Genomic DNA, 23012 nt, shown 5'->3' with positions numbered 1-23012 from the left:
CCATCGAGGGATTAAGCTGCCCGTATTGTGTGCCTCTGATTTCACTTGGTTTTTAAAAATTTCATTCACCTATTAACTGTGGATAAATCTCCGCATTCTGTCAGGCCCCATCCTTCAAGCTCTGAACGCTCGATACAGGAATAGCTGGGGTGTGAATTACTTGGGCTGAGCTTCTGGGCCGATTCCAACTCCGCTCCAGCTCCTGGCCCGCAGGTCAAGGCAAGAAGTGATGTAATGCGTTAGCCGGCCACTTTAATTACAATAGCACGGCGAGGGAGGGGCCGGCTGTGACAAGTTCAGCGCGTGACTCGTCCTGGGATGCGGGAAACAAAAACATCGGCAACCATTGGCTGCGTCCCCTCCGACTGTCCAGCTCAGGTTGGCCCTGGACACAGCGCCGGGGAGAGGGGGCGCTGTCTCACTAGCGTCGGCCGAGACGCGGGGGCTGGCGGCGTCCTCCCCGCTGGGATGGGCGTGGGCCCGGCGCGGCGCGGCGCACGGCACCCGAGGGCTCCTGCGAGGCCGCCCGCAGAGGACCGCGTCCCTGGAGCCGCGCTGTCGTCATCCCTCGCGGTGTCCGGGCGCCCTTCCCGCGGCCGAGAGCTCGCGCGGGTCTCCGGGGCGCTGAGCAGCTAGAGGCCGGGACGCCCGAGCGCGCGGGCCCTGAGCGCCTCCTCCCGCCGCCGTGGGCCGAGCCGGGCGGGCAAGCGCCGGGCCTGGGCGTCCGCGGCCGCGGAGAGGATGCTGCTCGCCGGGCCCGCAGCCTCGCCCTCCTCCCCGGCCGCCCGCCTGGGCTTCGTGGTGGTCCGGGCGCCGTGGGCCGCGCCCTAGTGAGGTCCCCTGCGGCGGCCGCGCGTGCGGCCCGGGGTGCGCGCCTGTGCGCGCCCGTGTGCGCGGGACCAGCCCGCGGCGCCTTTGTGCGTCCGCCCGCGGCGGCCGAGACCATGTGGGTGAACCCCGAGGAGGTGCTGCTGGCCAACGCGCTGTGGGTCACCGAGAGGGCCAACCCCTACTTCATCCTGCAGCGGAGGAAGGGGCACGCCGGCGACGGGGGCGGCGGCGGAGGACTGGCGGGTAAGCACCCCGGGGCGTCCCGCGGATTGCGGGGCCAGGACCCGCCCGGTCCCGCGGGGCCTGCGCGCCCCGTCCCGCTGCGCGTGTGGACGGCCCGGGGTCGCGGTTTTCAGCCGGGCGAGAGCAGCATGCTCTACCTCTGACTCTGCCTCCTGTCCTTGGGGTCTCTGCGTATCGGGCGCCCCATTGGTGGGTGATGATGGGAATGGAGAAGAGTGAGTCTGGGGCGGAGAGGGGGAGTGTTTTCCCTTAAGAACTGAATGCAGTATTTCCCCCTCCCTCCTTTAAAAATAGTGCTTCGTACATGGAGAAGAATGGAGGATGGTCAATGTTTAGTTCGCTGTCTTTATGGGCAAGAGCTGGATCAGGTACAAAATGCTCTTTTGTTTCCAAGGAAGCAATCAGGAAGCTGATGTGGTCATTTCCTATATTAGTTATGACCGAAGAGAATTAATAAGAAAAAAGAAATTCTTTTGTTGCCCCTCATTAGACAAAACAAAGCAAAGTGTTTGGTTCTGGGTGTAAAAAGAACTGGGATCATAGCAAATTTAACTTGGTCACTTCTTTCCGAACCTCCTTACAAGGTATTATTGATGTAACTAACTGAAGCCGAGTCATAGCATTCAGGATTAAAGGTTCTCTCAGACCCGTACCCCAAGTCGTGCCATATTAGAAGGCTCTTCCTGTATTAACTAACTAGTTTGCCTGGTGGGAGGTCACAAATCGCCTGGAACTCTTCCCACACTAGAGAAATCTGAACTTCCTTCCCCTTGATAGAATGAACAGAACGGGGATACTGTTTATAGTGAAAGTTTGCAGAAGAAATAGAACTTTTAACTAGGAAAGAAACTGAAGAAAAGAGATGACCGTTGACGACTTCAAAGTCGAGACTGTATCACCCTCATAGAATTCACAGACCTGGGAAATTGTTTTACAATGCCATGTTATAGGATAAAAATTCGTGATATGGTATGTATTTCATTGTGATTTTATTCATAAACTAGTTTTCTCAAGATTAAAATTCAAGTGTCATGTGATGCAGCATATGCCAAGCATATGTTTGAAAGGTTTTGCTAATACATTCGATGGTCTGTAGGTAATCTGATTTTTTTTTGCGGGAGGGGGGTACTTTTTCTACTATGAGAGAGACAGTCTGTAAGCTTCAGCCTCCGTTTTGGAAATACTATGAATTGGAATCGTAATTGTAGTTGAAAGTTATCTAGTGAAATTTAATGTGTAACTTGCATGGATATCTATAGTAGTGGGATTAACCTAGGTCGTTCTCTTTTAAACCTAAGTAGATAGTTCAGTGTAGCAAGAAAGAACAGCTTGAGCTGGATTTAACCCTCCTGCATCAGTAACTACTAAATATTTATTGACCCTGGCCATTTTCAGTAAAGTGTGAAAAATTCAGGGGTGTGGAAATTTCTTTGTGTGCTTGCTGATACATAGAGCTATAACTGACCACAATCTACCAGGTGCTTCATCTGATGTCCACTTAGACTCTTGTCATCGATGACTTATTTCAGGTAGATACAATTATCTTTCAAACTTAGAGCTCATGGCTATTGCACTTATTTGTGGAATAATTAAAATTGTATTCATGAGTACAAATATTCCTGCCAACAAAAGCTATTTTTAACCCACAGAGGTAGAATGTTTGGTCTGATGGTTTGGTTCCATGTCAAACATAGCAGGAATATTTCAGACATCTCTATACTATTTGTAGTATATTCTAATCCTAATGTGAGTTCATTTGTTCATCATTAACTTGCTGGCTCATTGACAAATATTTGCCAACAACTTCTGCACTGCCAGTTCATGAAGCTCACAGTGTAGCAGAAGACAGATGTTGATGAAATAATCACATCCATTAATGTAAAATTGCTGCTATGTAGAGTCCTAGCATAAAGCAGAATCTTGTCCGATTCAGATGAAGAGAGGTTAGTGAAAAGACAACTCAGAAAGATGGAGGCTGGTTTATGAGAATCAATGAAAGGCACAGCAGAGGAGGGACGCTGCTCCCACCCCAGCCTGAAAAACAAGAAGCCAGGATGATGTCACTAATGATGTCCATGAATGCTGGAGCCAGAGAGGAAGAATTGGGCCCAGAGGAAGCAGCCCCTCTGTGAGCCCAGGGAGAGGAGTGGACAGGCCTGACTCCTCCTCTGCTAGCCCCAGCTTCTGCCATTGCTTCTGCCAGCAGAGCTCAGCAGAAGCCAGCTGCACAGGCTGCCTGGCCATGTGGTCTGCCTTCCAGGGTGGGATGTGGGCAGTCGGGCCAATTGAAAAGGACCAGTGCACCTGCCATCTGGGGAGAAGCGCAGCAAAGTGGAGCTGGAAGCCAAGAAAAGAGGCCTGGGTAAGGGACGCTTGAGCTGAGTACTGAAGAGAGGATGAGACTGAGAGGAGAGGAGGAAAGAGCAAGGGGGAGGTGTCAGTTGTTGGAGATTTTCTGGGAGATCTCAGGACTTTTATACAAAGTGGATTATCTGGACCGAGGCAATAAACAGTGTCTGCTCAGCAAATGGATGAGGACAGAGTAGGAACCTAAGGCGAACTGGCCAAGAGGGCTCCATGGGTGGTCAGGATGCTCCTTGGTAAGATGTTAGCTTAGAGGGCCAGGGATTTAGCTCAGTGGTACCTTGCCTGCCTCACAAATGCAAGGTCCTCAGTTCGTTCCCTGGTACCGAAAAAAAAAAAAATGTTAGCTTAGATTTCTGTACAAAATAATCAGCCAAAGGGAAGGCACGTCCCGATTAAAAAACAAAAAAAAAGCTATTCTGCTCCCAACTCCAGGCAATATGCAGTTAAGCCTTCTATTGTAGATGCATTTAATTCATTTATTTAATCTCTGTTAATTGAGATTTCATAAGCATGCAGAAAAGTACACAAAGCAAGATGTAGAGTAGAATCACATCTATCACAAAATGAATGAACACTCCGCAGCCAACAGCAGGGTAAAAGAACAAACAGGATGTTACCAATGCCCCAGGAGTCCCTTCTGCCCCCCACCTCCCCTGAAGCTGAAAACTATGGTGATGGTTTTGTGTAAATGCAGCCTGGCTTTTATTATAGTTTTCCCAACAAGTAACATATCCCTAAACACAATATGCATTTTGGTTTTGCCTGTTCCTTTGAGAAAGGAATGACGTGGAGTCACAGAGCACTCCTGAGTGTCTGGATTCTTTTGCTCAGCATTGCGTTTGTGGTATTCATAAATGTTGTGTAAACGCGCTGTGCCTGGCTTATCCACTGTGTGCCCACTGTGTTATTGGTGAGCCTTTGGATGACCCATTTGGTGACGTTCTGGATAATGTGGCTGTGGCCATTCTTACATGGATTTCATGCCACCTGTGGCAGCACATTTGGTCCATATCCAAGCGAGGAATTGCTAGTTTTAGGAGCTGCGTATCATCGGGTTTGTAAATAATCCCAAACTTGCCAAAGTAGTTGTACCAATCCACCAGCAGCATGTGAGGAGCAAGAGAAACGCTTGCTCCTTGTCCTTGCCAATATCAGACTTCGTCATTTTAGCCATGATGCCCATTGTGTAGTCGTAGCCTGTTGTGGGTTTGGTTTGTTTTTTGCTGACTGGTAGAGTGTGGAGTACCTTTTCTTACAGTTTATTGGCCATTTGAAATACTTTGCGATGTGGTTGTTCAAGTCTCTTCTTGTCCATTTTCAATTTTAGTGCTTATCTTTTTCTTACTGATTTGTAGGAAATTTTTTTGTTAATATTCTGGATCTGAGCCCATTGGTTAAATGTATGGTAAAATCATTCTCTTGCTTGCCTAGTCTGTCTCTTAATGAGAACAGAGGTTTTCACTTTTATTATCGAAATCCTTTATAATTTTGTTTTCTTTGTTAGTGTTTTATTGTGTTCTGTTCAATAAATCTTTTCCTACTCTAGGGTCTATAAGATTATCTTCTAGAAGCTTTACAGTTTTAACTCCCAAGTTTATATCTACTATTCACTGGGAATTAATTTTTGCATATTGTGTGAGGTAAAGGTCAGGTTTTATTTTAAAATTTTGTTTTGTGGGCATGCACTCGAAGCAGCCTCATGTATTAGGAAAGCCATTCTGTCCCCACCACCCCAAAGGCCTCTTTATTATAAATAAACTGTCCAAATGTGTGTGGTCGGTTTTGGTCTCTCTGGTCTATTTCTTTAGTTGGTTACTGTATTCTTGTAGCGATATCAAACTGTTGTTTTATAATAAGAATTTATATTCAGTAGATCAAGTCCGTTTACTTTGTCGTCCTGTGTCTTTTAAGAGTTTCTGGGCTATTCTTTGACTTTTACATTTATGCAATATTGTAGAGTAAACATATTTAGTTCTAACAAAGCCAAACAACACAAAAGATTTTGAAACTGTTGGGATTTTGAATTGAGATACATTTTGGAAGGATTGTTTTTGATATCATTATGGAATCTTTCAGTCCACAAACTTTATATGTTCCTACGATGTATTATTTATTTAGATTTTTTAAAATGTCTCTCAAAATCTCGTAGTGTTCTGTGTAGAGGTCTTATACATCTTATTAGATTTATTCTTAGGTATTTAATATATTTTCATTCTGTTGTATATTATCTTTTTAAAAATTCATTTTTAAATCCTCTTTTTCTGGGATGTAGAAATAAATTGTGGTTGTTTGTGTATTTATCTTGTATCTTGAACATAATTAATATAAGAAATGAATTCTAGTAATTTATCTGAAGATTCTTTTGTATTTTTTATATATTTAATCGTATCATCTAGTACTATTGACAATTTTCTAATCTTTATGCTTTCACAAGTTTTTCTTTGCCTTTCTTCACGTGCTAAGACCTCATGTACAAAAGTGAATTATTGTGGTAATTGTAGATACATTTTTCTTCCAGATCTCCAAAGAAAAACTTCAACATTTGTTCATAAATTTCTTCTTTTCAAATTTTTGTTACACATGTTTGCGGTGTGTAATGATTACATTCATCATGGTTGTTCATTACCTAAGTATGACTTCTTGTGGGTTTTTTTCATTGTAAGGGAGTTCTTATTCCTAGTTTGCCAAGATTTTTTGATTACATGAATTTTTAAAATTAATTTTATTGGTACATTTTAGGTATACAATATAATGACATTCATCATTGGAAATTTACACCTTTACATAGTCTCTCTTGGTTCTTATTTTTTCCTCCTTCCCCTGCCTTCCCTTCAACCCCTCCGTCCCTCCCTATTTACAAAGATTTTGTTTCCATTTTTTCATTTTCTCATATTAATTCCAAAGGAAAGAAGGGAATGGAATTAATATGATTACGTGAATATTGAACTTTTTCCAGATGATGTTTTCCTACGTGTGTTGAGGTATGATCTTTTGTTCTGTTCATGTGGTGACTTTTAACCGATCTTAAGTGCTTAACCAAACTTGCATATATAAAATCCAGTTTGGCTGTGATATGATATTCTTTCTATATGGTTATTATCATTCTCCAGTCCTTAGGATTTTTGTGCCCTTACAAGGTTTGTGTGATAACAATATTATTTCATCCGTACGTGCTTGGTAGATTCATCAGTCAGCCTGTCTGGCCTTGATGTTTCCTCTGTGGGAATGTTTTAAATTATGGTTTCAAGTTCTCAAATAGTATAGCACTATTCAAACATTTTTAAACATGTCTTTTATGCTGTTATACAGGTTGTATATTTCTAGGTTTTATCCTTTCCATCTCAGTTTTCAAGTATATTGCTATGGATTTGTTAATAGAATTCTTATATTTTAAATGTCTGTTGGAGATTACAGAGATGATGCCATTTTTAAAAAATTGTACTTTTTGCAATTTCCTTTTCTAGAAATTTATCAATCTTGTGTCTTTTTTTTTTAAAGAATCAACTTCTGAACCTGTTGACCTTTTCTCTTGTATCTTTATTTTATATTTCATTAATTTCTGGCCCTCTCTGCCCCACCCATAATACCCCTCTCCCCGAATATTAGGGATTGAGCCCAGGGCCTTCACACTGAGCTACATCCTTAGCCCTTTCCTGTATTCTTTAAATTTTGAGATAGGGTCTCACAGAGTTCCTGAATGGCCTGGGCTGGTCTCAAATTTGTGATCCTTCTGCCTCCCCCTCCCAGAGTGCTGGGATTACAGGCACACACTACCATGTCTGGCTTCTTTTTTATTGTATTTTTTAAATTTATTTTTTTGTGATGGCCTCACTTTGTAGTTCAGGTCACCCTTGAACTCACTGCATAATCCGGGTTGTCCGGGAACTTGAGATCCTCCTGCCTCAGCCTTCCTTCCAAGTGGTAGGCTTGGAAGTGTGCACCACCATCCCATCTTCTGCTCTTACCTGTATTATTTCCTTTTATTTTATTTAACAATAAATTGTCTTCCTAGCTTCTTGAAAATGATGCTTAATTGATTTTTAGCCTTACTTTCTAATACAGTAGATGCATTTTAGAACTATATAATTCTGTCTTAACATACTTTTTCTGCATTCTCCCAATGTTGATATTTGGTATTTTTAGATTATTTTACTCAAAGTAGTTTTTATTTTCCATTCTCATCTTTTTTGAGTTATTTAGATGTGTAGTTAATTTCCAAACCTGTTATTTATTTTGATGGAGTCAGAAACCATAACCATATTTTATACAATTTCAGTGGTTGAAATTTATTAAGACTTTTTTTGTGTCCTGCTGGTGGTCAAAAAATGTTAACATGTTCTGCTTGAGAAGAATATGCATCTTGCAGTTGTAGATAGATGATTTATTTGTATTCATTTGATCAAGTTTAGTATGTGGTCAGATATTCCATATCTTAGTTTTTAAATTTTCTAATTCTATAATTATAGAGTTATATTCAATTCTTCCATCATAATTTTGGTTTTGACTATTCTCAATATAGTTTTTTTAAATTTTTGTTTTATGTGGTTTGAGGCTATATTTTTAATTGTTATACATTAATAATTATATTGCTGGTGAATTGAGCATTTTATCATAACGAAAATGTTCATCTGTATCTCCAGAATTGCTTAACACCTCATTATTACAGTTAACAAAAGATTTATTTGGTTAGTTGTTTTTTGTTTGTTTGTTTTTTGGGACAGGATCTTATTATGTAGTTCAGGCTTAAACTGATTATGTAGCCCAGGCTGGCCTCACACTTGTGGAGATCCTCCTGCCTCAACGGCCTGCGTTCTTGCATTACAGGGGTTAGTGTTTGTATGGTGATTTTATATGTTTACTTTCAATCTTTATATAACCTATGTTTTAGATGGATCTTATAAATAACATACTTAATTATTTTTTAATCCATTTTGAAAATCTTTGCCTCCTCACAGAAATATTAGTTAGTGTGTATCAGTAACTTGAGTTTAAATCTGCTTTCTCTTTTTTTCTACTTACCCTATATTTTTTAATGTATTTCCATTGCCTTTTTCTGGGACATAATGATTCTATTTTTAATGTACATTGGTTAAAGACTATTAGCTAGAAGTTTTATATCCATTTCACTATTAGTTTAGTGGTTACTCTGGAAATTACAGAGCATTTTTGTCTTATCAAAGAGTATTGTCAGTTGGTACTTGCACTTTTTAATAGCCACTCTGATTTTTTTTCTTGGATAATGAAAGGGCCATACTTTTACTCTGTTTACCTTCCACCTTCAACTGTATGTTCTTGTTAGAGCATCTCTTAATTCTTAAGATATTTCAACCCAAGAACATGTAATTACTACTGTTTTTAGAAGTCTGCATTCAGTTGGGATTCCATGTTTACCATTTTTGTTGTATTTCTTCTTCTACCCTGACCTTTATCTGGAATCGCTTCTCTACTACTTATCTGGAATACTTACTATTTCTTTAGTGAGAGTTGAGCCTCCTGGTGAATTTTCTCAGTTTCTGTATTACCTGCAGTTGTGTTCAGTGTGCTTTCATTCATTAAAAGTAGACCTCTATCTCTCACCATGCACTGAACTAAAATCAAAATGGATTAAAGATTTAAATATTAAAACAGAAACACTAAACCGGCTGAGAAAGAGGTGAGGTAGAACTCTTGAAGACAGTGGTGTAGGAAAAAATTCATGAGCAAAACCTCAGTTCCCGGTGAACTAGCACAAACAGTCAACAAGTGGGATCTCTTCTTATTAAAAAGCTTCTGCACAGGGGCCGGGGATTTAGCTCAGTGAGTCCGCCACCTGCTCGGCAAGCACAAGGACCAGAGTTTGATCCCCCATACCAAAAAAGAAAAAACCAAAAGCTTCTGCACAGCAAGAGAAACCACCAACAGTGTGAAGAGACAACCCACAATGTGGGAAAACATTTTTACCAGCTGTTTCTCAGACAAAGGTCTACTATCTAAAATATATAAAGAACTTAAAAAAATCAGACCTTCCAAATTTAAAGATCCAGTCCAAAAATGGGCATCTGAAACGAACAGACATTTCTCACACAAAGAAGTAGAAATGGCAAGCAAACGTATGGAAAAAATGTTCAACATCACTGGTCATTCTTGAATGATATTTTTGTGCTGAATGGTTGATAGCATGGTTAAGATACTGTCCTATTGGCTTCTGATTTACGTAGATTCTTTTGAAAAGTAAGTTGTCCCTCCAAATTATTATTCTTTTTTGGGTGATATCTTTTTTTCTCTGACTGCTTTTTAAGATTTTCTCTTTGACTTTAGTTTTCTGTCATTTTACTATGGCCAAGATATTTGTGAATTTTTCTTTTTTTTGAAACAAGATCTTCTATGCAGCCCAGGGTGGTCTTAAACTGATGGTGATCCTCCTGTGTCAGCCTCCCAAGTGCTGGATTTGTAAGTGTACACCTCTTGCCCTGACCATTTTTGGATTTTTAAAAATTCTGTTTAGGAATAGTATGATTTCTTTAATCTGTCTTGTTTTGTAAACTTCTCATCCACCCTCTTCAAATATTGCTTTCCACCTACTTATCTCTCCTTTGACACTCCAGTTACATACATATTGACACACCTCATGTGTCTGTTGATTTTTACATGTGGGTTATTTTCTTCTGCTCTGCATTCTAATGTATCATTTTGTCAGTTGCATTTACTTGCTTTTTAACCCTAACCATTCTTAACTAACTTTTCAGTTTGAAAATTTCCATTTGGTTCATTTCTATAATTTCTTACTTTTGTAACACTCAATCTTGTTTTTTATCCTTTTTTTTTAGCAAGTGTAGTTCTTTTAAAGTTTCTGTTAACTTCATTAACTTGAGTCCATATCTTGAGCATCTATTCTGCTGTCTGTTGTTTCTCGTAGTTTTTACCGTGTTAGGTTGCCCTTTATGCCTGGTTATTTTTGATTATGTACTGGCCCTTGTAGTTCCTTTTACTTTGTAGAAGTAAGCTTAAACATAGGATAATATTGTTTTATATGAGATACTGTTCTCTTATTGGAAATAAAATCACTTTAGGTTTCAGTATTGATACATTTCAAAACCGAACTCTGACCTCTGGGTGGTTTTACCTACTCAGATTGACACTTGTTAGCTTGTATTCCTGGAACATCCAGAGAAAGAAGTCCTCCTTATCTTCCCGCTGTTTTGGTGGTGCTCACTCTTTTTCTCATCAGTCCAGTGCATGGTTCTGATAAAAGAACTCGCAGGCTCTCATGCATTTAGCAGCCGGCTTTGGAAGAAGCAAATGCTCCCCAAATAATAGTTGCTCCCTTGAGCCTCACCTTCCCCCAGGAGATGTAATTTGTCTCTTTTTTACTTAATATTTTATAGTATATTTTGTTCAACTTGTATAGTTCACACTAGTGAATATTGGTGCAGATTACTTTATCTTTCATTTCAAGGGCAGGTGCTGTCGTTATCCCCATTTTACAGAAAAGGAAAGCAAGGCTCTAGAGAGACTGAGTGGCCTGCTCTAGGTCCCCAGCTGATAAGTGAGAATCTATTTGAGTTTACACTTATTTAGCATTCTTTACAAGACTGATTACAGTGTTGTGTGTGAATCTTATTTTTTTTCTTATGACCCCTCCTCCCTTGAGAATCTGAAAAAAAGCTATGGGCGCAACCTGCATAAACATGAGAACACTAAAACCTCACAGGAGCATCTCGAATGGATTTCAGGAGGACTTCGGAGCTTCACTAGAACTCGAACAGGGGGCTTGGTGTTACAGATGCCACCGGAGATGGAGGCAATCTTTCATTACACAAAATCAAAAGTACAATCTCCTCAATAGGCAGTTTGAGTTAGGATATGTTTGAGTACTTAGGGTGCTGACTTTACAGAGATGTGAAAGAAAGAAGAAAGGAAAGGCAAGTTTCTGCTGCTGAGCCGTTTTTAACCTCGTGATCAGACCTGGATGAATAAAGTTAGGAGAGTTGAAAATGGATGTGGATGACGCGTAACTGCAGTCTGATGAGGTCTGTATCAAATCATTCCACCTGATCTAGAGCGCTAGACAGTGTGGGAGTGTCACTGAGTTAGGAAACTATTCATTTGGTAACAGGAGTCTCCCAGTGAGGAGACAGAGGTGACAACGAAGTGTTCTTCAAGACCTAGCTGGTTAACACACACGGGTAACAGCTTTCATCTTGACAATTTTTAGTATTATCAAAGTTTGTTAGGAGGTGAATTTAGCAATTAATGCTTTTTCCATATATATAAAAGCAGTCGAAATCTGTCTTAGCTCTTAATGGAGCTTAAAGTTATAATAACTTCTGTGTGCCTGAGTTGGTAGTAGTCTGTAGCTGTATATGACCTTGGCTCTAAAACTCGAATGATAAACAAGCACTGCTAGCAAGAAACATGATCAGCCAGAAGCAGATTTTGCTTGCTTCGTCTCTGAATTCCTACCTCCTGCCTGTTACTATCAACTTCAGGAGAACTTTATCCCAGAACTTAGTCAGGGGAATTTTGTCTTGCTCTACAAAGAATCGGAAAGCTCAAACATGTATAGTTTGTATAAGATCTGAGGTAATTTTTGACATCTGCATGTGTGTGTAAGCCGATCTCAAAAAGTAGGCAAGAGATGGGACACTTACTGAGTATTATTTAACAATGTGTAATCTTCCAGTGAGTGCTTATGTTGGTGGAGGGGTTTGTCTCTGTTAAGACCACCATGGTGCCTTCTGTGATAAATATCCACAGCCCAGGCTCCTTCCCACACACTCAGCACCTGGTGTTTCTTTACTGCCTTGCTCCCACCTGCTGGTAAGGCTAGACCAGGAGAGCCTGCAAAAACAACTACAGAACTAAGAAAACCTTATCCTCAACTTTGTTGTCAAAACAAAACAAAAACTTCGGCTGTTTTCAAAAAACAAAACTAAGCTCATTTAATGCATAGTCTTGATGGGCAGTTTACAACTATCACTATAGGAGGCAGAGTGAGTCTCTGTGAGCTGAGCGGGGTGGGTGGCTTCTACATCAGAAAGGCCAAAGGAAGCAGAAAGAATAAAGTATAGCGGGCCCATGCTGTGACCCCAGCTCTCGGGAGGCAGAGGCAGGATGACTGCTGTGAGTTTGAGGCCAGCCTAGGCTACTTAGTGAGCCCTTCTCAAAAAAAAAGTGCAGATGGCCAGCTCTCAGGAAGGCCGCAAGTTCAAACCCAGCCACCCAGCCAGAGCCACTTAGCAAGATGCCATCTCTAAACAAAATATATAAAAAGGGCTGTGGTATAGCTCAGTGGTGTAGAGCCTGCCTAGCATGCCTGAGGCCCTGAGCTCGGTTCCCAGCCCTGGAAGAAAGGCAAAGGCAGCACATTTAGGTAGAGCCTCACTGGGAGGCTGAGACAGAAGGGTCACAAGTTTGAGCCCAGCACAAGTGACTGGCAGACTCAAGGAGACCCTGTACTATGTAACCCAGGCGATCAGAGAGGCCGAGGCAGGAGGACTGAGAGTTCTAGGCTAGCCTGGTGTACACAGTGAGTCCCTATCTAAAAAGAAAAAAGAAGTCACTGTCACTGTTACCATATGAAAATTTCTTTATTTCTTAAGATTTATTCAAATCTTTGTGTTTTTAATCTAGGTATTCTAGCCTTAGATTTGCAACTTGTTTTCCAGGGTACATTTTCATAGAGTGTGTTGCAAGTTGGGAAAATAAAGGGTTCTGGTTCTGTCAGGCACAGTATTGAGACTGTTGTTCTGGTAAAGTCCCGTGGCTCTGATATGGCTTGAAAACACCTGCTCCTTTGGGGTGGAATTGCAGGGCAGGAATTGCAGTCTTGGGGCGGTGTCCCGGGGTGGCTGCTGCTGGTCCTGTTCCTGATCATCAGGGGGCTGCAAGCAGAGGTGGCTGTGCACAGCGTCTTGGGGTACAGCATGCGGAACACAGGGTTGCCAGAGTTCACCCATGGAGGCCGAGGTGCAGTCTTCATTTCTGCATCCGAATCTGTGTCTGAAGTCCCCTTGTCCTAGGAGGCAAACACACGGAGCCTCGAAATTACAAAACCATGAAACTTTCCTTTCCTTATCGCTCCATTTTGGGGCTCTTGTTGGAAAGTACTGAAGAATACACTTCAGCGTATTCTTACCTGTACAGAGCAAACTTGTCAGAAGTGTACATGAAGCAGTTTTTTAAAAATCTTACGCTAAACTGGGCATGGTGATGCACGGCTGTAATCCCAGCACTCTGGGAGGCTGAGGCAGGAGGATTGCAAGTTAAGTCTGTTATAGGCAATTGAGCAATGTACCAAGACCCTGTCTCAAAAAAGGGCTGGAGTGCACCTCAGTGTGAAGGGCCTAGGTTCAGTTCCCAGTGCCATGAAATAAAAGTCAAGATAAAACCAATGTCTTTTACCAATACCATGAAAATTTATTAAAAACTTATAAATCATTGAGAAAGTCTGTAATAAATCATAGTTGGAAGTGGAAAAACAAAATAGGCAAGAGAAAAGCAGGGAGAGGCTTCCCCACAGAAATGTGAGGAATCTAAGAGGCTGAGGCGACGTCCTGCTCTGGCAACACTGCATACATTGTCCTGGTTTGCCTTCGTCATACGTGGACAGGACCCACTTTGTGAAGACGTCAGGTTGTAAAATTGTACCCAGGTTCCCAGGCCAGCCCCACAGGCCTGTTTTGTAAATCAAGAATGTGAAGGGCTGGGAACACAGTTCAGTGTGAGGGTCCTGGGTTCAGTCCCAAGTATGGAGAAAATAAAAGGTGGAATTTGGAACTGGGCAGCTTAGGATGCCAGCGTCCTTGGTGGGCACCACTCTGAGCTGTGTTTCTTGGAGACTGAGGCAGGAATGCTGGCAGGAGCAGTGGGTGCAGGGAATGCCGGCTGCAACTGGAAAACCACAAGATTGCTCTTCACACAGTGCTTTGTGATCTCTGCCTTCATTGTTGGGCTCCGCTCTTCAGTGCTTTCCTGGTGAGCAGACAACTGGGTTCAAATCACAGCTGCTGCTCTTACCAGGATGTGCTTTGCAAAGGTGCTCTTCCTTTCTGAGCCTATTTTCTCATTAGAAATGTAGCTTCATCATCTTTGAGCACCTGTTCAGAGCTCAAAGACCTGTTCAGAGTGTGTCGTAAGTTATGGAAAGCAGAGGAAGCACAAAGGGCCCTTCGTAGATGACCACCTTGCCATCTCTCTCCCCGGGTGTGCTGGTGTCCCCTAGGTGTTAGGAGGCAGCTGGCTCCACCTCCCACCCGTGTATGAGCAGCTGCAGAGCTCTGCAGGCCACAGGAACCGTGGACTTCTAGAGGACGCTGTGTTAAAGCAAACCACTATCTGTGATGTTTAGGCAGTTTAACAAAGTCAAGTTTATTTTATGTTTATTCAGGCTATTTGGAGTAGATAAATTTTGAGCACCAAGTTTCAGTTATGCATAGGTAAAATCTTTGCCTCTCTCATTTCTTTCCCTCCTTGCTCCCTTCCCGCTTCCTCCTTCCCTTCCTTCTTCCTCTTTCTCCCTCCCTTCCATTTGCACTTTGAAAGTTCTGCAGGTAGCACTAGTGAGTCTTCCTTTCCATCTCTTCCTCTCTTCCTCTGCTCGCTGATGGGGTCACCGGGAGGGGACTGAGTAGGAGTTAGAGGCCCCTCTTTTCTGTGTGTATGTGTGTGTGTGTGTGTGGTTTTATTACAGGAATTTATTATTTGGAAACATCTTGCAATGGTTAGACCAAAGACCATGAAAAAGTCAACCCATTTTCCTCTCATGTTTTCTCCCTTCTGTCAGATATGTGCTCTGAAGAGCTCAGGGGACAGGCAAGTCACCTCTGACCGCTCATTGCCTTCACCTGACATTTCTCAGTTTTGCTGTAGGTTTGCACACCCTTTCGGGAGCATGGAGGCTCTGCCCAGCACCTCGGGCAGCACCATTGTTCTGAGGCTGTGTTTGCCAGCCGGAAATCCGTAGAACATCTGTCTGTTTACACTTTAAACTGAAGAGAAGCCCTTTCTAGATTATTTGCCTTTAAGGCTTCTTAATTAAGAAAACACCATGAAGTAGTACAAGTGAATCTTAAATCTTTGTGTTAACCTAGAAATTATAATAGTCATTAAAAAAACAGGACTTAAGAGATTTACATTTGGGCTATATAATTGAAGCATAAAAAGGAATCGTTAATTTATTTATTCTTTCATTCCATTCACATTTTATCCCATGTATGTATGTGTTGCTATAATGAATAATGTAAAAATATGTAATAATGTAAAATCTCTAGAAGCATCTTGGTCATAACTTTTCATACCTGTGTGATCTGAAGTGAAATCTCAAAAGTTTACTGTTACAGTTATATTACTATGTTAATGCATGAATACATTTTTTAAAATTAATGTTTGCTGAACTCTTTTGTGGTTTGGGCATTCAGTTGCAAATGTTCTGATTTTAAAAAACAAATTATTAGTGCATATTCGTTGTCCAGCGTAGTGGGTTCCCTTGGCCATTGGTACATATGTGTGACATACTTTGACTTACTTCACCCCTCATTGCCCACCTCCCCTTTCCCCACCCTCATCTTTTTCCTCATTTCTATTTTAATTTTCCTAACCCATACATTGGACATTTTCTTTTCTGTTATCAATGACCAAAGCGAGGGCTCAAAAGTTCCTATCTTTCTTGAGACCCTCATAGGAACAGGCAGAGGTTAGATTTGTCCTCAATTTTGACTGAGTTTGTTAAAACAAAAAAAAAAATGGAAAATAAAGGAAAGAGAGCAGGAAGAGGACCTCTAGTGCATTCTTTGGGAAGCTAAGGGAACCCCAGGCAAGGCGAGTCCTGGGCTTGCTTGTGGGAAGGAGGCAAAGAAGCCGAGCGAGCGAGGCTGCCCCGGGGTCCTGGCCCTGGCTCACAGGCTGGGGCTGCCCTGGGCTACCGTTCCGAAACTGCGTGTGGGGAGGAAGTCTGAAAACTGTCTGGGTTTTCCCCGAAACAGGTTTCCAGAGTTTCTGCACTTCAGGCCTTCTAGTTCAGCTGTCTTTGAGACCACAGCGTGAAGGAGCCATGTTGAATGATGAAGTTAAGAGGACACGGAGCCACTGTGTGAAAGAGCAGACAAGGAAGAGCCAGATGGGAGACAGTTCTTAGTTTCTTACTGCAGGGAAGATGGTCAGAGTGCATGTGTGGGGGACAAGGCAAGGGAGAGGAAGAAGAGAAAGCGGGAGGGGAGATAGGGAGGAAGGGCAAGGAGGAAGAACAAAGGGAGGGTCCGCCTCAGTCCCAGGACAGGTGCTGCCCTGGCTGCCTCTCTCTCCCCTTCCAAGGGCTTCTCCCTAGGATTCTCAGCACCGTCCAGCCCGCAGCCCTGACAAGTGACAACCTGGTTCTGGTTCTTATGCTAATTCTCCTCCTCACAGGACAGTGGATCCATGAGTGGGTATTGTGACCCGTTTGCCCTCAGCGTTCAGCCCTCAACCCATTCTGGGGATCCCAGCCTGCAGGGTTCATCACTGCAGCCCGTGGTCTGCTCTTCCTAACCGTCAGGAGCTGATCCTCAGTAGGAGAACTGCAGCCCCCTCTTTCTTCCTGGTTCTCCTGTTGCCCAGGGTGGGCGGGGGCCCTGTGGGTGGGTCATGGTGCTCCATGACCCTCAGCAGGGACGCAGCCTTCCCTTCTGAGGGTGCGTGAGTCTGCTCTGGCCGCTTCTCTGGGCCAGCAGCAGCCCATCAACACAGCCCATCTCCCGCTCTTCCCCAGCCCCTGTTTATAGCAAATTCTGGGGTCTTGGTGTCATGCTTTGTAAATCTGTGGGCTATTCTTTCCGAACCCTGATGGTCTTCAGTATCATTCCCACTCCAGGGTGGGTGTTTGCCCACGCAATCATTCTGTGACTTTTTCACAGTTTAATAACTTAGGTTGCACTCTTGCTAGAAACGTCTGAGTTGTGAGTCATGCCTCTCTTTTAGTGCCAATAAAAACTTTGATTGGCTAGCCAGGGACAGCTCTCAGTCTCATTTCTGTGTCCCTTCAGTTTGCCCGAGGGACTGTGTACAGTGGGTGTTATGGGTGTGCCAGCCTTGAGCATGTGTGCTTTTAAAGGCCATTTGCAGATTCCTTATTTCTATTTACCTGTGATCTCAGCACTCAGGAGGCTGAGGCAGGAGGATTGCCACAAGTTCTCCAGGATAGCCTGGGGTACATAGCAAGACCCTGACTCAAAGAACAAAGAACAAAAAGAAAAGAAAAAAAAGAGATTCTTTATTTCTGTTGTGCTCATAATCCACTTTGAAGTTTAAATGAGCACAGGATTTTATAAAGCCTTTAGCTGTATACAGTTTTCCCCCCTTACTCTTACTAACCAAATCGTTGTTTTAGAAGGCCCATAATGCTTGGGAGAGAGTATTTATAAAAAGCTTAGGAAATGCAGGTATCCCTAGGGATAATTGTCTTTGGATGACCTTAGAAATGACCTTCAAACACAGGACAAATGTTAAATGTTAAAGCGAATGTATTTTCCCACTTGCAATTATTTATGGCAGATAGTTTGATGAATTCTTTACCTTTCATTGTAAATTATATTTGCAGTGAAAAAGTTTGAATGTTTTTAGTGATTGCTGCTTTATAGGGCTTTCTGGAATGGAAGGAGCCCACTAATGCTGTTTCCTAAGTGTTCTACCTTGATTCCTAAACTTCTTGGAGACTGTTGTCCTTCTGAAAAGTGGGGGTGATTCCTCCTGTCACCTCACATGTTTGTTGTGACGGTCAAATGAGATGCCAAAAGTCTATGAAAGCAAAATGCACTAACCAGGTTTCATGTGGTGTTAAGATTCCCGGGTGTAGTTCTCATCAGAGTGTGCTCCATATACGCAAGGAAATCAGGAGCAACATCAACTGTCCACTCGGAGCCATCACCTCTGTGGCAGCCTGTGGCAAGTGAGAATGGTGTTTAAATAAAACAGCCTTGTCCCCACCAGCAGAGACTCATGAGAAAGAAGAAAGAGGGAGGGGGGGGTGTGTGTGCAGTGTTGGTTATAGTAACTGTCTGAAGCGTTACATTACCAAGCCACTTGTTTTTTGAATCTAGATGCTTCTTACTTTGGAAAAAGCATAAATAGTATAATGCATTATTTCTGTATCACACACAGTTAAGCAGAAAGCATAGAAAGACAGTTCGATGGACCTTGGGATTTTATGTTCTTTTAGATTCCACACACCTTCTTAAGACTTCATTCTGGGAAAATCAAAGCAGGAAACCAGCAAGGAGGAAGCCGGCTGGCCTGTTAGTGCACCTCCTGGCCACAATCAGGAGGATGCTGACTTTGGGGAAAGCAGTGCGTACATTTGAGTAGTCAGAACTTAATGCTGTTTCAGGTAACGTTACAGGGGTGTTTGTAAGTTTGTCCCCCTGAACTCTGAAGGATCTAGAAAACATTCCTCAAAGAGATTTCTATGGAAAGACCTGTTTTTCTTGGGCAAGTCTACCCCTGATACTGGCTAAATAAAGGAAGGATTAGTACCTGGATATTTAATACCTCCTGGCATTTAAAAATCAAATAATTAATTTGAAGGGAAGCGAAAAGGGAGAGGGTGGAGGAGGGAGGGGTATCGCCTGTATTGTAAAGGTCAGTTCTGCAAATGTTAGATGCTTCGGGGTATTTTTCATTGTGTAAAGAAATATCTTTCCCCAAATACTTTGAAACACGCAGTCCTCCCAGTCTGTTCTTTATTTTCCCACCTTTGTTAGATGTATAGTTATGGGTATAGAGATAGAGTTCTCCACCCGGAGTGATGTGTGTAGTTTTATAAGAGCACAAGGTGATAGACGGAGATGGACGCGGAGCCCCAGTATCAGAGAGATAATCAGGGGTGACAATAGGCCAGGGAGGTGGGGAGCTTGTGCCCTGTGGACAGAGCTTGCTGGGGGTTGTTGTTTACACCGGGATTGCATTGTGTGGCATCACCAGGATGCACATTATTATAATTCACAGATCTATGCTGTTGGTTGGATTGTGTCAGTGGGAGTGTTCGTTCCCTGATACTCATTTAGCGTCTTTCAAATTAGCCCCAAAGTGCTAATAATTCAGATAATCACACATGGCCACAGAAAAACTGTTTCCTGATGACAGGGAGGGAATTCTAGAGCTTGGTGGGGTGTTGTATTCCTTGGCACTGGAAGACATGAGTTCTACATTGAAAGTGGTTTTAACTGGTATTGGGATATTGGTACTGGTATTGGCTGGTGTTATTGAACCAAAACCAGATTTTATTTCAGCAAATTTAAATTAAATTAAACCATCAAACTACCTCTGCCTCAGCTTCCTGAGTGCTGGGAATACAGGCATGGAAACCACACCTGCCTTCTATCTGTTAAGCTACAGTGTACCTGTAGATTTAGATATATTTGCAACTGTATGAAGGTAGCTGTTAGTGTTTGGCTTTCTTTTCAAACAAAACCAGTGGCAGGTCCCTGACAACGACAGGTAGCTGTCCAAGGAGACCCACTCTTCTGGAAGCCAGCGGAAAGGATGAAGGTATATTCTACCCCATGGCTCCAAGTCCCACTTCCCTTTAAGCAGAACCCATTGCATAATATACATCATTCATCCAGGTAGCAGTGCTCAGTTGAGTTGGTATTTTCTAGTGGTACTGCCCTGGGAACAGTAGTCTAGTGTCCAAGAGTACAGACTTGCAGTTAAGAGCATGGCTTGGGAGCCCCTACCCAAGGCGTCATGCACTCAGGAAAATGTGTCCCTTCCCACCTGTGCTACCAGGAAGCACAGCTCTCCAGCAGAGCTGAGATCAGATTGAGTACCACCCATCCCTCTAGCCTAGGCCCCTTCGTGTAATGCACAACTGCTCAGAGGTGTGGAATAGCTCAGGACCTACGAAATGCACTTCTTCCTTCCAAACTGTGATTTGGGACAAGTTGAGTCTCCTCCAGGTCTCTGTCTTCTCATCTGTAAAGTGTGAATAAAAGTAGACCTTATGCACTGTGATTATTTGCATGTGTCAGTGTAAAGGGTTGAGAACAGCACCCAAAACTCCCCAGAGTCGGGACTGTTCCCATGCGGAGTTAGGGGGAGCTGCAGCCTCCAGCTCTGGGATCTGCTCCTGTTGATCGTGGTTTCCTTTACCTATAGGAGTCCTCCTCCTTTTTACTATACTCAGCCTAGTCTGGTGCTCCAGTTAGGGAACATCTGTCCCTTCGTACCTTGTAGGGGTAAGAAGAGAGAGGATCGGGGTAAGAAGACCTGCCTTGGAGACCAAACTCCGCTACCTTCAGTTTTTCACATAGGTATCAGCTGAGGAAAAGCTGCTTCTTAGAATTTTCATGGAGATTGAGTGAGCAGTGGATCTGAATGCACTGAAAGACTGCAGATACTGGGTGTTTTGGTGCATGTGTATTTTGTTTTTGCTGTGGAATTGCAGAGGATTTTAGCCCAAGTGTTCATTCTACAAGACAGGCACCAGCTTGCAGAACAGTTGCCTTTTTGTGAATCAGTCATTTTGCCGGATTCAGAAACTTTTTTTTTTAAGTGAGTAGTCAGGAGACCATTTCTGTATTGTTGGCAGTGAGATTCCACACAATAACGACTAATCCTTATAACATATGTAATAAGATTTAAATGCTTAATGAGCGCCCAGCATGTGCCATACACATACTGGCTCATTTGACGAAACCCCAGTATGGAGCATTTACCCTTATCCTTGTGTGCCAGAGGAGAAGCTGAGCTTCAGTTACTCCACCAGCACGTACAGAGATGGTAGTACATAAACCCAGGCAGGTTGCCTGGCGCCCACCTGCTTGGACACTGTAGCCTAACTTTCTTTCGCCTTGCATTTCTGGAACCTCAAAAACAGCTTAAGTGGCTCCACAGTCTGAGTAAGAATGTGGCTGATCATCCTCAGATAAAGGATAGGTCTCATTTAACTTGAGCTCATCAATGACAGCCAAGTACTGTCTGATCAATTACTGAGAGTAGAAACTTCCGGTATATTCAGGATGCACTGTGGTTGTCCCTGTAGGATTAAGGTCTATCTGCACCCTTCTTCATTTTGGCGTGGAAAGTATACATTGTTCAACTGTGCTACCTATGGTGGCTTCAGCTCTGTACCAGTCTGGTGCATCATTGGCTTTGAGTTATGCACGTAGGTAGATATTCTGTTGGTGTTTTTTTTTTTTTTAGAGAGATAGGTTTTTTTTTAGAGGTTTGAAAGTTTTATATGATACCCCTGTTCCAACCATTGAAAATTAAGAGAGTTTTCCCAGTCAAGTGCCCTTTGTCTCAGAGTTGTCAACTAAACCCATCAAGCTATAGGAAAGGCATCATTAATTGGAGTTGACTGGTGAGGAAGAGCTACCTGTGATGGTCCTGTGCAGGCTTACTAATTGTGTCATGGGCTGACCTCTCAGAAAAGGCTTTTTAGTGTCTTGAGGCAGAGTGGGATTCAAGTGTTTATGATGCATGGAATTATAGGAAGAGCCAGGGAATTTTTATGGTTTGGATCTTAAATGTCCCCCAAAAACCCATATATTAAAGGCTTGATCGCCAGCCTGTGGTGTTATTGAAAGCAGCGAGACCTTTAAGATTTGGGGCCTGGTGGAAGGAAGTTAGGTTATCAGGGCTGTGCCCTTGAAGAGGATACTGGGACCCTGGCCTCTTCCTCTCTCTCTCTCTCTCTTTGCTTCTTGGCAGTTAGGAAGTGAGCAGCTTCATCTGCCTCATGTTCCCTGCCGTATTCTGCCTTGCCACAGACCCAGAGCACCAGGGTAGCTTAGAAGTCCCCCAGAACTCTTATGCACTCAGAGGCAGAGTGTTTGCAAAGTTGTTGGATCATAGAGGTGCTTTACTCATCACTGCTTTCATCCACCAGTGAGTTCAGCGGCTGAGTGTGCTGTTAAAAGGTAGGGCATGGTCCCTGACTTCTCCCTTTGCTGGTCCCCCCTGCATCAGGTCCTTTCACTTTCCCTTCTCTGTGTTTGAGCCTGCCAGCCATGGAATGAAGCTTCTGAAACTGTGAACCACAATAAATCTGTTCTCCTTTAAGTTGTGGCTATGGGGCATTGTGTCCCACCAACAAGGAAAGTAAGTAAAACAAAAGCAAATTGGCCATGTACTGAACCCTCTGCAACTGTGAGCCAAAGTAAACCTTTCTTCCTTACAAGTTGATTGTCTCAGTGTCACAGTGATGCAGAGCTGCCTAATACATGGGTAAAGTTTTTTTTTTCTTTCTGCCTAATTAGCCAGGAATCTGTGTAGGGAAACATAATCCCTTTCTCTTGCTAATACTTGGAGATTTTGATCCCCTGAAGACCACAACAAAACATCTGATTAAATTGACGATAATATTTCTTTAAAACAGAGTGCTTATTTGAATCTGAGTGGAAGAAATGCTCAGGGAGATTTTTGACAAAGGAGTATGTATGGTAAGGGGAAAAAAAACACCCTGTTGCATCATTATCTTTTATTCTATTTTAAAAACTGAGAGAAGAGTTCAGCCTTTCTTCTATGGGACTACAGGTGCCCTAGTGCCTGTATAGTGCTCTTCGCTATTTATCGACAAAGTTGAACTTTGGGAATATGGATACATGCAATCCCATTTT

The 23012-nt window shown here is 42.8% G+C and overlaps 2 protein-coding genes across 9 annotated transcripts in view; one reads left to right on the top strand and one right to left on the bottom strand.

The window, feature by feature from the left end:
- The first annotated feature begins 303 nt into the window (after positions 1 to 303).
- Positions 304 to 23012, top strand: part of Tbc1d9 (TBC1 domain family member 9) — a 113917-nt gene continuing 91208 nt past the window's right edge. Inside the window, exon 1 of one of the 8 annotated variants that reach the window (XM_021247676.2) lies at positions 304 to 378. In XM_021247676.2, the coding sequence (XP_021103335.1) occupies positions 319 to 378 (60 nt within the window). In that variant the 5' untranslated portion in view covers positions 304 to 318. Of the gene's footprint in view, positions 379 to 839; positions 1075 to 1256; positions 1443 to 1530; positions 2044 to 2921; positions 3437 to 23012 lie in introns of those variants that run through there. The other 7 variants (XM_013067123.3, XM_087193328.1, XM_004868890.3 and 4 more) reach the window with 7 other exon arrangements.
- LOC106008047 (piercer of microtubule wall 2) lies at positions 13098 to 14022 on the bottom strand. Its single transcript, XM_021247705.1, is given in 3 exon segments — positions 13098 to 13258; positions 13261 to 13438; positions 13999 to 14022. Coding segments are annotated over 3 exon segments (363 nt in total).

Source organism: Heterocephalus glaber, unplaced genomic scaffold (assembly GCF_053883595.1).
Source record: "Heterocephalus glaber isolate CG9 unplaced genomic scaffold, H.glaber_assembly_v1.0 deba00001587, whole genome shotgun sequence".
In the NCBI taxonomy this organism is placed as follows: Eukaryota; Metazoa; Chordata; class Mammalia; order Rodentia; family Bathyergidae; genus Heterocephalus; species Heterocephalus glaber.
The sequence above is the reverse complement of the archived record's forward strand: the minus strand, read 5'-3'. Positions and strand labels throughout refer to the sequence as shown.